This window comes from Dipteris shenzhenensis, chromosome 18 (genome assembly GCF_047967505.1).
Source record: "Dipteris shenzhenensis isolate YYH24624 ecotype China chromosome 18, Dip_SZ_1.0, whole genome shotgun sequence".
Classification (NCBI taxonomy): domain Eukaryota; kingdom Viridiplantae; phylum Streptophyta; class Polypodiopsida; order Gleicheniales; family Dipteridaceae; genus Dipteris; species Dipteris shenzhenensis.
The window spans coordinates 54,081,506-54,098,163 of NC_141613.1; the positions used below are offsets into that span (position 1 = coordinate 54,081,506).

The 16,658-nt window shown below is 41.8% G+C and overlaps 1 protein-coding gene across 1 annotated transcript in view; it reads right to left on the reverse strand.

Annotated features, from left to right (window-relative positions):
• Nucleotides 1–5,186: 5,186 nt before the first annotated feature.
• The window catches only part of LOC147891429 (secretory carrier-associated membrane protein 1-like), a 40,653-nt gene continuing 29,181 nt past the window's right edge, over nt 5,187–16,658 (reverse strand). Inside the window, exons 7-13 of the mRNA XM_087389100.1 lie at nt 6,781–6,849; nt 6,577–6,670; nt 6,411–6,456; nt 6,231–6,298; nt 5,954–6,002; nt 5,742–5,807; nt 5,187–5,646 (exon numbers count right to left, since the gene is read on the reverse strand). Coding sequence (XP_087245226.1) covers nt 5,560–5,646; nt 5,742–5,807; nt 5,954–6,002; nt 6,231–6,298; nt 6,411–6,456; nt 6,577–6,670; nt 6,781–6,849 — 479 coding nt within the window. The 3' untranslated portion in view covers nt 5,187–5,559. The remainder of the gene's footprint in view (nt 5,647–5,741; nt 5,808–5,953; nt 6,003–6,230; nt 6,299–6,410; nt 6,457–6,576; nt 6,671–6,780; nt 6,850–16,658) is intronic.

Sequence of the window (16,658 nt, forward strand, 5' to 3'; positions counted from 1 at the left end):
AATTGAACTCATTCATTAAAAATGTGTTTCTGTTGCTCTATAGGTATTCATTCAAACACAATCGCTATCAAAAAAAGGAGCAAACTATTCAAGGTAAACTTTCAAAATCTAAACCCAGTAAAGCAAAGATGAAAACAAAAGCTGGAGAGAGAGAGAGAGAGAGAGAGAGAGAGAGAGAGAGAGAGAGAGAGAGAGAGGCATGCTCTCTCATATATAAATAACCAGAGAGGAAAGGTGCCAAGTCTCCCCATACATCACGTGTGGATTTTCTTTTCCTATTTTACAACTTTCTTATCTTTCAATTTTTTTAATTTTCACACTTTCTTAATTTTGAGACCTTTATGGGTTTTTTTCAATAGGGAAGAGCTTCCTATTCATGAATTAAATATGTAGAGCGCCATTTTTACAACAATTTGGCCTTTTATGATTTTACCTAACTAGTCCTCTCTATTTTAATGCATGTTCTTAATGATAAGTGAGCTAGGGAATTGAAAGAACAACCAATGCAAAATTGAAGGGCAATAGCACCACCATTCACATGATTGTAGTCCGACTCATTAAAACTCAAAGGTTGCTGTGAAGATCCATGATATTAAAGAGAGAACTCACAAGATCATGCAAGCAATTCATTATTCATGTATTTGTTGAGCTTCAGTTTCCAAAAAGCACTACTTATTGTCCATTAGGATTAATAAAAGCAATACCTCTTATATCTACAGTCCTATAACTCGTCTGTCTAGTTATTTTCCCAGTTCCTTTAAACAATGCCAAAACTAGATTGTATCCCAAATAAGCAATTATGTACATAATAATAAAATAAAACTATAAGACATCCGATTCAATCAATAAATGAATGCAAGAAGATGCAATCTTGTGAAGTAATACAACCAGATGAGTTCCTCAATACATGCTCCATCACAGAAAAAGGATACAAAAGTTTGAGTTTAAAAAAGCTCAATTCATGAGGGATTTAAAGAAAATGTGAATGAACTTGTCAAGGACGATAAGATGGTCATATTGATTGCGATCACAAGTGCAGTAGTAATACACCTGAGCCAAATGTAAACATAGTACACATACTCACTTGAGCTAAATGTAAACTTAACACAATCACACATTTTAACATCACATTCACCCTATAACTACACTACTAAATAATATTTGCTCTTATTTTCATATCCATCTCATTGATAATAGAAAAAACTAAATAATGTCTATAGAGCAACATCGATATTACAAATTGTGACAAACAACCATGTAAATCTCAATAGACATATAACATATTAATGAAATTCAATTTAGATGTGCAACACATATTTTAAGATGTCGTTCGTAAGTGCCATCAGAATTGTACATTTCAACTGTGCATTTGAGTTCCCAACTTAACTCTTAGGTTTGTCATGTAATTGTACAAGGCAAGACAATTAAATAAAATCCATGTTATGGGTGAATCTACTACTAGTTATAAGGGGTCATCTTGAACATACACCAATCAATTCAAAACGAGATTCTGGGTGCAGTGACCTCACACTTAGAAGTTTGAATCAATTAAACATGTACCAAAGTAGGTTCCAATCTAAAGTTTGGTGAAACTAGATCAGGAGAAGACAAGATTGGAACTTGAGGGTAGCTCATTGCGGTATTGGTCGTAGGTGTGAAAACAAAGGACATCTTTTGCATACACAATAGGTGGAATCATAACCAGCTACTAGCTAATACATGATACCAAAGAGCAATTATCCCATAGTCAAGACCTTGGAGTTGACAATCTGGATCACAGAATAATACAATGTATGGGTTGCGGACCTTGATTCTACATAAGGCTTTCTCAAAACAAGGATTTTCGATTGAGTGCCCCATTTTTGTAAGTTTGAATCAATTTTGTGCAAGATCACGATCAAGTAGATCCAAATTGGGGGTTTGGGGAAACCAAATCAAGAACATGCGAGATAAGAGCTTAAGGGAAAGTACGCTAGGGTCTCGATTATAAGTCCATCGTGAGACTTAAAACCATCAATTGAGAAGGAGAGTTAGAACAATACTAATGGTATCTAGCACGAGAGTGACGGAGAATGCCAATTCCATCAATGATTTCACACTCGAAGTTACAAGGTCAAAGGACAAAGAGATGTTGAGGAGGGATACTAAGGTGGTGTGAGCAAGGACAGGGCACCCCATCTATCTCCTTATTTTATCGTTGTGCCATTTGCTTGTATCATCATGATTTCATGTTAACAATGTTTGGTAATAGATTTGTTGTTCATCAAAAGATTATTATGGGGTTGTTGCCATAACCGTCTCCATTACACAGGGTCGTTGCCCACTTCTTCAATGAAGTTATGGGGAGTTCTTTTTGCACATTGATTGTTTGTACATAGGAACAAGGGGGCCACTTATATGATACTATGTTGCACAAATAGTCTTTTAGGGTCAATAAATTTCTATAGGGTCAATGTTATTAGTTTGTGGTATCAAGTCTCAAATTTGAGAGCGGATCTAGGGAGCATGATCTCAAAAAGCATGAGTCCAAAATCCAAAAGATGGAGATCCAGATGAACAGCATGGAGAAAATGCACTACTATAATTGGATGAAAAAGGAGGGTGTACAAGGGCTTACTAACTAGAGTCGAAGCGACAAACATCTTTAGTTTGAGAGTCTCCATAGTGTCCTATGTAAAACTAAGTGCCCTTATGCTAGAGCTCACCCCCAGCTGGGCTAGGGGCACAACCCAACCTAAGGTGGTTGATTGATCTTAGGGCTTGGGCCAAACCAAACCAAACAGAATTGCAACAAAGCAAAAAGACCTAGCAAGTGAAGTGCAAGACTTCAAGGTGTTGTCTTTTGGGAAAATGCACTGTGTATTGTGAATTGGACTATCGGTGCGAGTAGTTGATGTGAACTACCATGAAAGGCTAGTGGGAGACTACAAAGGCTACACGAAGGGGTGAGAGCTAAGGAGCCTGAGAGAGCTAAGACGATTGAGAGAGATGACCAGAGGGAGAGATGGCTAAGGGCTTAGGTGATTGGCGAGAGAGAGAGAGAGAGAGAGAGAGAGAGAGAGAGAGAGAGAGAGGTGGCTAAGGATAGATTAACGAGGAGTTAACAAGTGAGAAACAAGTTAGGGGGGAGAGAGAGAGAGAGAGAGAGAGAGAGAGCTTCTCATGGTTGGAGAGCATTGGTTCATTAATAAACTATCTATCATGGTATACCCAAGTACTTAAAATTTTACCATAATTGAATTTTGAAATTGCACATAGACGTAACAAAGCTAGTGAACTCATCCTAGGTGGGAACAATTACATCAATGGTCGAGTTTCGTAGTCCACAACTAGAAACCACCAAATTGTAGCATGCATGGAAACTCCATCGCTTTTTGACTTTTGCAACATATAACAATGTAGGAGACACAACATGAGCAAACTAAAGACTACCAACCCACTAACACTAAGACTAAGCGTTTATAAATAGAATTACCAACCCACTCTTCTTATGGCAGCGCATTCACACATGCAACTAAAACCGATGTGATCATTCTTATGTTTGACATCACCAAGGCATTATAATGATGTTCAATGTGGCAAAGATGTTCCAAGCACTTGTAGACAGATTGATGGTCCACATATAGATATAGAATCAAAAGCAACTGTGGAACATATGAAACCCCACTATGCATGCAAGAGCATGCACATGTCGTGCACGCATATGCATACACATCTTACATGTGCCTTGTGTGGTGGGGAGATGTGTGCACTCTTGCATATGGAGGGATGTCTTTCATGCATGGAGTGATACATCAAAAAATGGTTCAATGAATTGAGCCATGTTAGTATGGCTTGCACGTATTAAAGCAAAATGGTCAACCGTATTAGTAGCTACATACTATCCCAAAGCACATAATGTGTTTGCTTGAACTTTCATATTTATTAAAGATTGATAATGTGCAAGTCAAGAGTAATGACAAGGAAAGTATTTGTGGATACAACAACGATGACCAAAATCGTGAGAATTTCAAATTTAAAAGTAATGATGATGAAAATTGTAAGTGTGCATTAAATTTGTTGTGGAGAGCATTAAGAATCTTGTGTTTCATCATTGTATGATAGCCTTGCTTTTGCAAGCATACAAACGAGGGCAACAAGAAAACCACCTAACAAGAGCCAAAGTTCTTGGTAACTTTAAACTCAATCCTCTAAGATCCATGGTCACTTCAAACTTAATCCTATAAGAGCATCCAAATAAAATTACATTGGAACATGTAGCCCTAATTGTCCTTGCAACAAGCAATAAGGTGATTGGCTTCAATCTCAAGCTCTATCATGTGCATATTATAGTAGTCTTGCACCCGGGGACCAAGATTAGCTGAAGCTCAATACAAGGTGCAAACTAGGTTGCTAATGAGGTAAATAAAAGTTAGGACAATCTTGTTCGTTGAACCATGCTTGAGTCCAAGGGAAAAGCCTCATGTTGAGATCAAGAAGATAAAGCAACCACTCTATTGCACACAAAAATTGATACAAAAACGTTAGCTAGCTATTACATAGGTTGAGTAATAAAACAAGCCAGTACAAGTAGTCGTGAGCTCTGCCCTTAGAGGGACAAGTTGATTTGGGGAGAGAGAGAGAGAGAGAGGAGCGGGGGGGGGGGGGGACAAGTTGATTTGGGAGAGGGAGAGGAAAGAGAGAGAGAGAGAGAGAGAGAGAGAGAGAGAGAGAGAGAGAGAGCACAAGAATAGAAAGTGGCAAAACATGGCCTAAATTAATTGGAGGGACACTTTTGAAAAAAACTGTCAGGAGAGCACTGCTCTAACAAACCACCTAGAGAGTAGAAAAGTTCTTGCACGATAAACATAAAAATCCAAAGGAGAAAAGACAGTGAACACACTTGAGCAAAATCGTAAGAGTAAACATACTCTTGTAGGAGAAGCTGAAACGTATGCTAGCGTATGGTGTGGACAGAATACCTCGCAGGTTCAAGATAAATCTTATAAGCAAACAAGATGGCAAAGCCATTAAAAAGTAAAAATTTAAGAACTTGCTCAGAGGAGAGGGATGAAATGGAAGGAGAGGTGAGTGGAGAAAAGGGAATGAATGTGAAAAGGGAATAGAGCAGCATTCTAAAAAGTGACTAGAGAGAAGGGAGAAGCATTAGTTTGGGAGAAGACGAGAGGGGTCAAAAGTGGAGGAGATCCAGTATGAAAAGAAGGGCATCTGCATTGACTAAAATATTCTTATTTGACCTTAAGCTATATACATCTCATACTTTTATCCAAGATGGCCATGTGTAGTTCAGAAGCAAGCTGTTAAGCCTTTGTACACAGTATTTCAAAACTAAAAACCAAAAGAAATACCTCAAGCTGACAATCACCTGCAAATTAAAAAGAGAATACTTTCCTATTAAGATATCTTCAACCGGGCTCAACTAGCAGCAAGCTAAGCCTCACCTTCAGAAATCTCCCTATCATTTTCATGGACCATGTCTGGTAAATAATGAAAAGAAAACTATAAGACACTCCCATGAGAATGAAAATTCAAAGAATGTCCTTATCCAGACAGACTTCTCTAGAGAGCAGCATTGAAATCAGTTTTAGCAGATTCCCGCTTCATTTCTGCAGCTTTTCCAGACCCCCTGAAATACATGTAAACTTGCTGCAAAACAAACAGTACAAATTTTAGTTCAGCTGATTTCAATTGTTGATGTGCCTCTGGTACAGAGCTTTCAAAAATGGTGCCGAAAATCATACCTGAAGAACCCACACGCTGAGCAAAGCCTCCAAGCAAAAGCAAGCAAAACCGACAAGGTAAAAAATCTGACGAGCAGAGAATGAGTTAGGAGTGTCTTAATTCTATGCATTTCATTTTCTGTTACAATGGTCCTCCCAGCATTACACTATCAGAACTCATAGCTGAATAGATTTTTCCTTACAAAAACACTGGCTACATTTTCCAAACTCACCCCAACGATGGTGGAATCAGAAATTATGCCAATAGCAGCTAGAATGCCCCTGGATTGTACAAGTCCAAAAAGAATAGGAAATTCAGCCATCCATTTACTCTGAAATCTAATACATCTTCCAAGAAAATTCCAAACATCCAGTGGCAGGTGCACTGCTCTTGTTGCATCATTAATCCACCTACTATTAGCACCAGACCACCTCATCTAGAAAAGCCCGTTCACTTTTACCTTATTAGATTATAAGTGGCACACAATGGAAAGGGCTACAAATACTTACGCCAGGGAGTCTCCTTTGAAAATGATAGGAGGTGCTATCGCTGCAAAGATTGTAAAGAGCAGATGAAGCTGCCAACAGAACATGGGCACATAATGTTACTGGTTACCTACTTAAACATACATTGAAGTAGCTTGTGTGTGCAGTTAAGATATTTTTGTGCAGGGAATTAGTTTGACTTACAAAGTAGAACAAGAAAAACCATCCAAACTTCAGGGCGCTCTCAGTCCTGAAATGATTTATGAGAACCATTACCTACGAACTCTATGATTTTTAAATGGAATATCAGATAAAAGATTTGAGTCCGTCTGAAACATTCATGATAAGGAAACAAATCACACTTCGATACCTCATCGCCCGGTATAGTGGTTTGTACCACAAGACATATGATCCAGGAATGCCTGAAAGTGCATAGATGACCGCAAGAAGCCATATTTTCACACCTACAACATCCCAAAGAACTTAGGCCTAAAGCAACAGGATGACCTATTCTGTCCTCCCAAATAAAACAGGTGAAGAAGGCTCCTTGTCAATGGCAGTTTTGTTTACCTACCATCATGTCTCACTCTCACCCAGGCAGCAGTCACAGCCACTAAATTCCAGGTTAAGCAAATAACAATTCCTGCAATACATTACATGAACACATTTCTTTATTGGAAGATGATGATGTATCATACTCACACAAGAATTTTGCTAACTGTATTCATTGATTCTGATATTTCAGCAGGGCTGGATGCCAATCATTGAATTTTACAGAGATGCCACCATCAATGAAAGAGGGAAAACTATCACAATGTATATTTACTAGCAGTATGATATTAGAGAGTGGGTTAAAACAAAACTACTAAACCCAACCAGTAGCCCTCTGCTTGAGAAAAAGCATGCCTCACTGTTCTGCCCGTCCTCGTCCATTCTGTCCCTCTGCTAACCCTCTTTCCATCATACATTAGTCCTCCCTCCCAGCCCTTGCCTACAAGGCACCTATTCTCGTTGACCAGCTGTTTACTTTTTGGCCCCCTGATTTGCTCTTCCATTCTACACCTTCCTTAAGGTACCCAGCCTGAGGCTGCGATTTTGACTGGTCATGCAAAATAATGCGTGCATAGATAGGCCTATTGCGCAGCCTTTTAGCGCCTGTGTACCTTCTCACAAGGCTAAGAATGATGCAGAGAAGCCCAAGAGAAAGGGTGTTTGTCATTATTGCAAAAAGCCGGGTCACTACATAGGAGAATGCAAGAAAAGAATTGCCAAGGAAAAGAAAAAGGATTCAAGTATGGCTGTCACAGATTCAGCTCCTCATGCACATGATGGCGGTGATGCTTCAGCCAACTTAGTGGAAGAAGAGTATGCCTTTTTTACTTGCAGTCCCAACTTTCAGGTGGCTGCTCCGGATATTACAGCCACATCTGAGGATGACTCTTATGCTTGTCTAACTTGCAGTTATGATCCTTCTAAGGATTCATGCGCTTTCAATGTCCATGAGACATTGAATAATTGGTACTTTGATAGTGGTGCCACCAAACATACTGGCAACCATTGCCCTTCTTCTCTCCTTCACTTTTGGCCTTTTTTTTTTTAAATAAGTCAACTATCATGATCACTTAATCACAAGGCACTTGGAACAGGAGATGGGAAAAGCTCTCAAACTTGGGAATCTGGAGCTTCCTCTCCTACGCATCGAGCTGCTCCTCCTCCCCGCCCTCCTGCTCCCCTCCCCTTCGTGCTCATGCCTCCCCGCCTTCCTTCATCCCGCCTCTCCTTCCGCACCCGCACCTTTTCCTTCCACCCTCTGCTCCCCTTCTCATCCCCCGCACTTTCTTCCGCCTCTTCTTCCCCTCCTGCCTCAACCCGCTGTGCAGCCTTTCCCACCTGTGCTTATGGTCACATGGGTGTGATAACAGAGCCCCGCAGGGCTAACGTGTTGTGAACTGATGCCTCTGAGTGAGGGAAGAGCATTGAATGCGTATGGGATGGTACTCATTGTGTATCCTATTTGCTGGCTTTGGCAAGTAACATATTCTATGTGGGAATAAATATGTTTTTGGTTTCTCTAGGAGATGGGTCACTGCAGGTAGCGGTTGCTAGGCAGAGTCCAGACGGCACATCTTTGGTACAGCCTCGTTGCTGAGTAGGAAGGGGTCGAGAATCCATGCTTGGAATGGGAATGATCCCTGCAACCCTGAGGGAGATGGTACAGGTGTGACTGCCATAGTGTTTGCTGTATCGTGATGCTAGATCTCTTTTGGGAAACAAGTTATTGTATCAGGATATGTGCGACCCATAGGGTGAGAGACTATTGGTCATGGCAATCCTGGACAGTGGAGAAAGGTTTGGTATGCCTTCTTTCTCTACTTTCAGCAGCAGCTCCCTTTGCTCGCCGACTTGCAGCCTCAAAAACCAACCCAAGTGGGTCCTACTTGCCGACCCAGTACTCCCCCCATGGGCGCTCCATTTCAGGCCTTTTTGAGCCCTTCAATGTGGCCGACCTACGGCCCTAGCCAATCGCCTTTTTCTAGGCCCATTGCATGCCCCAATTGGAAACCAAGGCAGGCCTAATACCTGCCCCTTTCCAGGCGCCCCCATCCTCTGCTCATCGCGCCACCTGCCTAGCCATGTCCAAGCCTTGGATCTTCTCCATCAGCTCCGTACCTTATGACACAGGCCTCCATACTGGCTCTCTTGTAGACAGCAATGGTCCTGGACAGTCCCTTCCACACAATCAAGCCTGCTCCAGATCAGCCGTACACTTCATGACGATCTTCTTGCAGTCCACCAAGACACCAAGTACCCCTCTTGCCTTGTGCTGCCCACATGCTGCCCATGTGGCAGCCCCATGCTTATCTTTTCTCTAAGGTCCACCCCCTGATGCTCTCCTCATAATAAGGCTCACAAGTGGGGAGGTGACCATTCATTCCAACACGCCCGTGCTAACTCTGCTAGAACTCTCTCATAGAGTCGATAAGTGGCCTCTCTAAGTTCTCGAGGGACTTGAAGCATTTCCAATCTTTCCCACAGCTTCTTAAGTGAAATTGCATCGAAAGCTTTCTTGAAATCCACAAAGCAACAATATACAACTTCTTTCTTATGCTTGGCCCTCTCTGTTGCAACCCTTATGGCAACCAAATGATCTATTGTCGAGTGTTTGGGACAAAACCCTGCTTGGGATTGTGCCCTGACCCCTTGCTTCTTTGCCCATTTGCTGATTTTTTGCTCAAGGATAGTACCATATAGCTCTATCATTAGGCAGCTCACCATGATCGTCCGATAATTCTTCGTCATCTTGCTCTCTCCCCCCTAGTGGATCGGTACAATGCTACTAAGCTGTCATTCTGGGGAAACCCTTCCTATAGAGCCATATTCATAAGCTTGGTAAGCATTTTCCAAGCCTTCTCCACTCCCCATGTCATCATTTCCACTACCCATTAGCTGGAGCCTTCCCATTAGCTATCTTTTTCAGGCCTTTACCCACGTCTTTCTCGGTTATGACATCAATTGCTACCTTGACAGTATAGTTGTGGCTAACTTTTTCTTCCCCATCTCTTTCGTAGAGGCTTTTGACGAACGGTATCATGTCTTCACACCGTGCTTTCCTCTCTGGAGGTTTGTTGCCATGCAATTTCTGAAAGAACTTTTTGGGCTTTTGTTTCAGCTACTCAAGCTCTCAATCTGTTTGCTCTTGAGAAATATCATTTTTTTGTTCCTTGCCCTATTTCTCAGCTATGTTTGACATATTTGCAGCCAAAACAGTCCACATGTTGTGAGAAGTTGCTTTCTGTGTGTTGGGAGAGGCTAGGAGGAGGTTAGGGGGAGGGGGAGGGGGAGAGGGGGAGAGAGAGAAAAGAAAGAAAGAGAGAGAGAGAGAGAGAGAGAGAGAGAGAGAGAGAGTAGGCACTTAGGAGGAAGAAATATTGGAGATAGGATAAGATGTCGTATCAAAAGAACATACGAACGCTAGGGAGGTGGACTTATAGCCTAAACATCCCCTAGCTAAATTAGCCCTAACCCTCACTAACTAGGCCCAATCTTGGCCTTCATTACAATACCAATGTAGAAAAGGGGAAGGGCAGATTAGAGAAAGGGGATAGAATGCACGGTAGAAGTGTTGGGCTAGTTTGTGTGCTAGCCCAAGTAACTTGTTTTAGTGTTCCAAAACTTCTTTAGATAGCTTCCTAACTTTGTAGCTGGCTGTTCCAATAGATTTTTCAGGTTGCCTCTCTTATATGTGCATAGGCTGGCATCTTAAGAGTACATGCTGCTCATTTTTCAACTCCGCTATGGGAAAAATTTTGCATATATGTATATATGTATATATATGTGTGTGTTTGTGTGTGTGTGTACATACATATATATGTATGTATATACATATATACATATATATGTATATACATATATACATATATATGTATGTATATATATACATATATATGTATGTATATACATATATACATATATATGTATATACATATATACATATATATGTATATACATATATACATATATATATATATATATATATACACATATACACATACATACATACATACGTACACACACACACACACACACACACACACACACACACACACTCTTTTTTTAAGCGAGCTTTGATTGATTATATTACAAGAATAGTCACCTCAGAAAAAAAGCGCTAGAAAATACATCAACTAAAGATCTCAGTATATGCCAAATATACATCCTGATCTATTTGGCAAGTCTGCAAGCAATCAAAGAAAGATTGCTGCAGAGAACGCTTAAAGAAAGCAAACAAAGAAAAATTGGGATCACTAAAGACTTTACAATTGCGGTCTATCCATAAAGTCCAAAGTGCCCAATAACGGGCCCAAACAAAGAAAATATGAAACTCCAGTCGCTGTGGATGAAAACCAAAGAGCCAGAAAAATTTCCCAAAGAGAAGAGTCAAAAATCTCGCTCGTAGCCTCTGTCGAAGAGAATCCAAAAATTACCGAGAAGAAGGGCAATGCCAGAATAACTGAGGCACACTCTCCTGAGAAATCAGACACCGATGACATAAAGCAAGAGCAATGTGCCTATGTTCGCTATGGATGAAAACCAAAAAGCCAGAAAAATTTCCCAAAGAGAAGAGTAAGAAATCTCGCTCGTAGCCTCTATCGAAGAGAATCCAAAAACCACCGAGAAGAAGGGCAATGCCAGAATAGCTGAGGCACACTCTCCTGAGAAATCAAACACCGATGACATAAAGCAGGAGCAATGTGCCTACGGGCCAGCAATTGTCTAGATGGAAAAATTCCTAGAAGCACTCGCCATAAAAAAACCTGTTGCCAAGGTGAAACCTTGTATGTCCAAAGTTGCCGCAATCTTTTTCTCCACCACTTAGCTGGCCGATGCATTCGCCAAATAGAATTACCCCTTTCTGAAACCCAGGGTTGAGGCAAAAGGATTTTGTATAATGCACGCACAGTAATCTGAGATAGCCTCAAAGGACGAGAGGAGGACCCAAGGGAAGTCAATGTCCAATCCTCTAATCGATCTTGGAGTTCCAAAGGGGGAATTGGAACCAAAGGGGAAAGCATACAAGTGATTTGTTGCCACAAAGTACGATAATGAGAACCCAAACCATACTATGTGGCTGCCATAGAAAAGGGAAGCATAGAGCCATCATTATGAATAACATCAATAACAGTAGTGATCCCTTTAAAAGAAATAAAGTAAGAACGGCGAGGTTCATGTAAAGCAAGCGGAGGCTGAAAAACTTTTGACCAATGAATGCTTTCAGCCCGCAAAGAATTACCCATCAGAGACTGTCGACCATGCCATTCCAGACAAGACAAAATATGCTTCCAGTCAAGAAGCAAGTTGGAGACCATAGGGCAGCCATGCAAAGTGCCCTCTTTTTACATGTCGTCAAGAACTCATAGATTCCTGACCCCTTTTTTTTAGGAGACTTTCTTTACATTGTATTGAGATGGTCCCATGGGTCATTTTTGGCCCCCCGTGGATGTTAATAAATTCTACTTCTCTCTCTCTCTCTATATATATATATATATATATATATATGTATGTATAGAGAGAGAGAGGTGAAGCCAAGAGCATCCCAAACTCATCCTCTAAAAACACAACATATAGTTCAGTTTCAATCTCATAATAGTCACTCATAAGATTGAAAACCATATGCTCCATCACACCTCGCAAGGACTAGCTACTATGACATCCCACTGACATCATCAGCGCCCAACAATGGGTGTAGACCATAGTATAGACATATGCTCTCACACATACAAATCCACACACCCACGCATACTTGAGCATCCATTTATACAAAGATCTTCAAACTAAGTTACTGTCGGCATTCCGAAGGTGAAGGACAGACTCAACCGTGCATGTTTGGAACAATCCCTCTAGCCCACATTCCCTTCTCCACTCCAGATCATGTGAGCTGATTCACATTTTGCATATTAGATGCCTTTTGAACATGGATATGTCCTCCCCAAGGTATTTTTGCATCCCATAGCTATCCATTGGATTAATTTCTTGTTTATAGAAACACATTTTTTGCCCCAGGGTCTTGCCATAGTTTCTATAGCATCTTCTGGGTCACTAGCTCTCTGATCTCACCTGCATCCTCTGGTATAATAAAAGATGTTAACAAAAGCTGTTATACCCCATAATTCCATCCATTTCATCCCTCCTTGGTGCCATCCAATGGTTTGTGTAGCTTCCAATGTCTTGTGAGGTATTCTATTGGCATCCATCTTCTCAGCTTTGTTGAGATAGGCAATGAATCGGCATAATCCTTCCCCCTCGAGAGGCATCATGCCCATCTCAGCCAGTAGGATGGGGTAGGGTGTCTGAGCCTTAACCCCCAATTGCCCTATGAGGTATCTTCTATGTAAAGTTCCTATTCTTTCCAGTAGGTCCCAGAGAGCCCGAAAGCCCATATTTAAAGTATCATTGTTTCTACAAGCATGGTATATAAAAACTTCCCCATTCCCAGGTGCCTTCTTGCACTTATTTTGGAGGCTGTACAAAGCTTTTAAACCCCCCAGGATTCTTCTTTCTAATAGCCAAAGTGTGTGTTGGTGTGTAGTACTAGGAGATCTAGTACTAGTTCATGTATGTGAGTCATGTGTGAGTGCCACATGTCACTATGGGACGTATCCCATATGCACTTGGTGCAAGTGTGTAGCCTATATAAGACTTGTACTTCACTCGTCATTTGATACTTGATGAAAGAATGGAAACCTTCATGGATTCTACATTTGTCTACCATTTCTTCACTCCCTAGCTCTTTCTCTCTCTCTCTCTCACTCACCCCATGTTTCTGACATGGTATCAGAGCAGGTTCACCGTGCCATAGATGCCACGTCATCCCTGGCCTAACCCTAACCCTAAACCCTAATTCTGCTTAAGCCTTTCTTCCTGGAGCCGCCTCCGCTCTGCTCATTTCTGCCTCAGATTCAGCCTCATTTCCATCTCTGCACAGCTGCCGTATACCCATTTAGGGTTTTTGCACAGCCACCCTCTTTGCTGCCCTCATTGCGCCTCTGGTTTGCAGCTTTTTGTGTTCATCTCTGCCCATTTAGCCTCTCCACAGCCTGCTGGCTAGCACCTTGTCCAAGAGACGCCCGCATACGAGCTGATCTCGGAGCTGTCATCCCCGTTTTTAGGGTTTGCAGGCTGCTACAGCAGATATCGACCACCTAGACACATTACTTGCAAATTTTTTGAGGCTTTTGGAAGCTATTTCGACATAGTATTGGAGCTGCTCTTGCAATTTTGAGCTGTTTTGGTGCTGTTGCAGCATAACAGCCTACATCCGAGGTGTTTTCCTCATCTGCTCTATCATTTCAAAACCCTAATCACCTTGGAGCTGCATTTACAGCAACTTTCCAGGTGTTTCTGGCCTTTCAGCACATCAAAATCAATCGATTCTCTGTGTGGAGACTTGCTGCAGCACCCCGGTGCACTTTGAATAGCCGCCTTTGCCTTTTGAAGCTGTTTTGAGGCCTCTAACACACCTACAACAGACCTTTTGCATTGTGGAGGCCTGCTCCTTCCTTTCCACGCCCACAAGTGCTCTCCTATCGGCTAATTTCTGTGTTTCGGGACATCTACTTGCTGCTCTTTGGTTCAGGTCCACTCAGCTCTCTATTTCAAGGAGTATTTTGGCTGCTTTTCCATTAGGTTTGCATTTTCAAACCCCCGAGGGCATCCATCAGCTGCTTGACACATTTATTCAAGCATTTCTCAAGCTGCTGATTCATTCAGAGCCCGAGACAAGCTCCTTTATTGGCTGGTTATCTATTTCGGCTTGCTGCCTGTGCTACCTCAGTTTGACACTATGGAGCCTTGTCCTCGTGTAGTGAAGACTCACCAACACCACTTTAGCTAGGGATGACAAAGCACTGGTGCTTATTGGTGTGAGGTTGGTCAACACATTGCTTCATCAACTTGACCTCACTACTTCAGCCAAGGAGAACTTGGACAAGCTCAAGAATATTTATGATACATCTACTGGACCTGAGCAAGAAGCTTCATCTGTTGTGTTGCATGATCTATTCCTCTCTGAGGAGGAAGATGATACTTAGTTCTATGTGTGTTTGTGATGAGTCAAATAAAGGTTCTCAACCTTGAGTTGTCCCTCTAAACTGAATGTATTTGGAGTCAATAAGAGGTACTCTGCCTTGGGTTGTCCCCCAAAAATGAATGTATTATCTTTTACTTTGGTTTGATGGTATTGACCACCCAGCTCAAAGTAAGGGGGTGACGAGTGATGGTTTCCCCTTGCCAGTCACAAGGTGACTGAGAAGTCGCTATCACATTGGAGGTGTTGGATAGTTGGACTTGCTCTGTGCAGTATTGCGGTGGAGGGGGAATCAATCTACTCTTTGCGTGTTGGGTGTCACACTCTTTGCTCTGAAGGGAAGTGTTTGATGTGATGTGTTGGTGTGTAGTACTAGGAGATCCAGTACTAGTTCATGTATGTGAGTCATGTGTGAGTGCCACGTGTCACTCATATGCACTTGGTGCAAGTGTGTGAGTGTGTACTTCACTTGTCATTTGATACTTGATGAATGAATGAAAGCCTCCATGGATTCTACATTTGTTTAACATTTCTTCACTCCCTAGCTCTTTCTCTCTATCTCTCACTCACACCATGTTTCTAACACATTCCACTTGTATTTGTCGGTAAATTCTAGCCCTAGATATTTATATAAGATGCCTATTTCCAAAGGCTCCCCTTCAAAAGTGACATCAATTTGTTTATCGCAAGTTCCAATCATCATGACCTTTGTTTTGGTTGCATTCGTGAGTGTTTATAGAAGCTCCCCAGTGCATCCACTTGTGCTTGCATTTTTTTCTTGCTCTTTGCGTAAAAGACTACATCATCTGCATAAATAAGCAATAATAGAACATATCCTATGATTTGTACACCTTCTCTACTATGAGTTCTCACCTATTCTTCTAGATCATCGATCAAAAGATGAAAACAAGTTGGTGATAGCACTGTTTGACCCTTATGTCACTGCTTATGACCACTTTCCCATTGGAGCATTATCCATCCACAAGTGGTTGTACTAGTTAAGCTAATACTTTATCATATCGATAGTGTGTAGCCTCTCTGAGTTTGTGGGCAAATGGAGATTTCTAGTCTTTCCCTTTCTTGCACGGAACCGTGTTGAAGGCTTTCTTGAAATCTACAATGTGACAAAATACAGCCTTCCGATACAGCCCTGCCAAATGGTCTATCGTCGAATGCTTGGGGTGGAGCCCTGCCTGGGATGATGCCCAGACTCCCCATGTCTCTGCCCATTTGCCGATTTTCTGCTCGAGAATAGTGCCATACAACTTGGCCATTGGGCTGCTCACCATGATTGTGCGGTAGTTTTTTGCCATTTTGCTGTCCCCCCTTGGTGGATCGGTAAAATTATGTTGAGTTGCCATTCAGGGGAAACCCTTCTTCTAGGCACATATTCAAAAGTCCAATGAGCATTTCTTGGTCTTCTCTCCCCCCCACGCGAGCATCTCCGCCTACCAACCCTTGGTGTCTGTAGCTTTCCCATTTGCTAGCTTTTCCAGCCCCTTCCCTACATCTTCTTCCGTTATGATGTTGTTTGCTACTTTGATTGAAAAATCATGATTTACTTCCTCCCCCTTCCCTTTCGAAGAGATCTTTGACGAATATCATGTCTTCCCATGTTGCCTTCCTCTCTTGAGGTTCTTGCCATGCAATTTCTGAAAAAACTTCCTGGGTTTTATTTTAGCTCCTCAAAACTTTCATGCTGCTTGCTTTTAAGGAACTTTCCTGTAGGTAGAAAGCAGCAGCTCCACTTACCTCAGATCAGGTCCAAAAAACCTGAACACTGGCACCTTCACCCAATGGAATGTCCTCAGAAGTACGTCACAATGCCTTCAGCACACATGCGTCTAGTTGCCGCCCTCTTTTGGTCC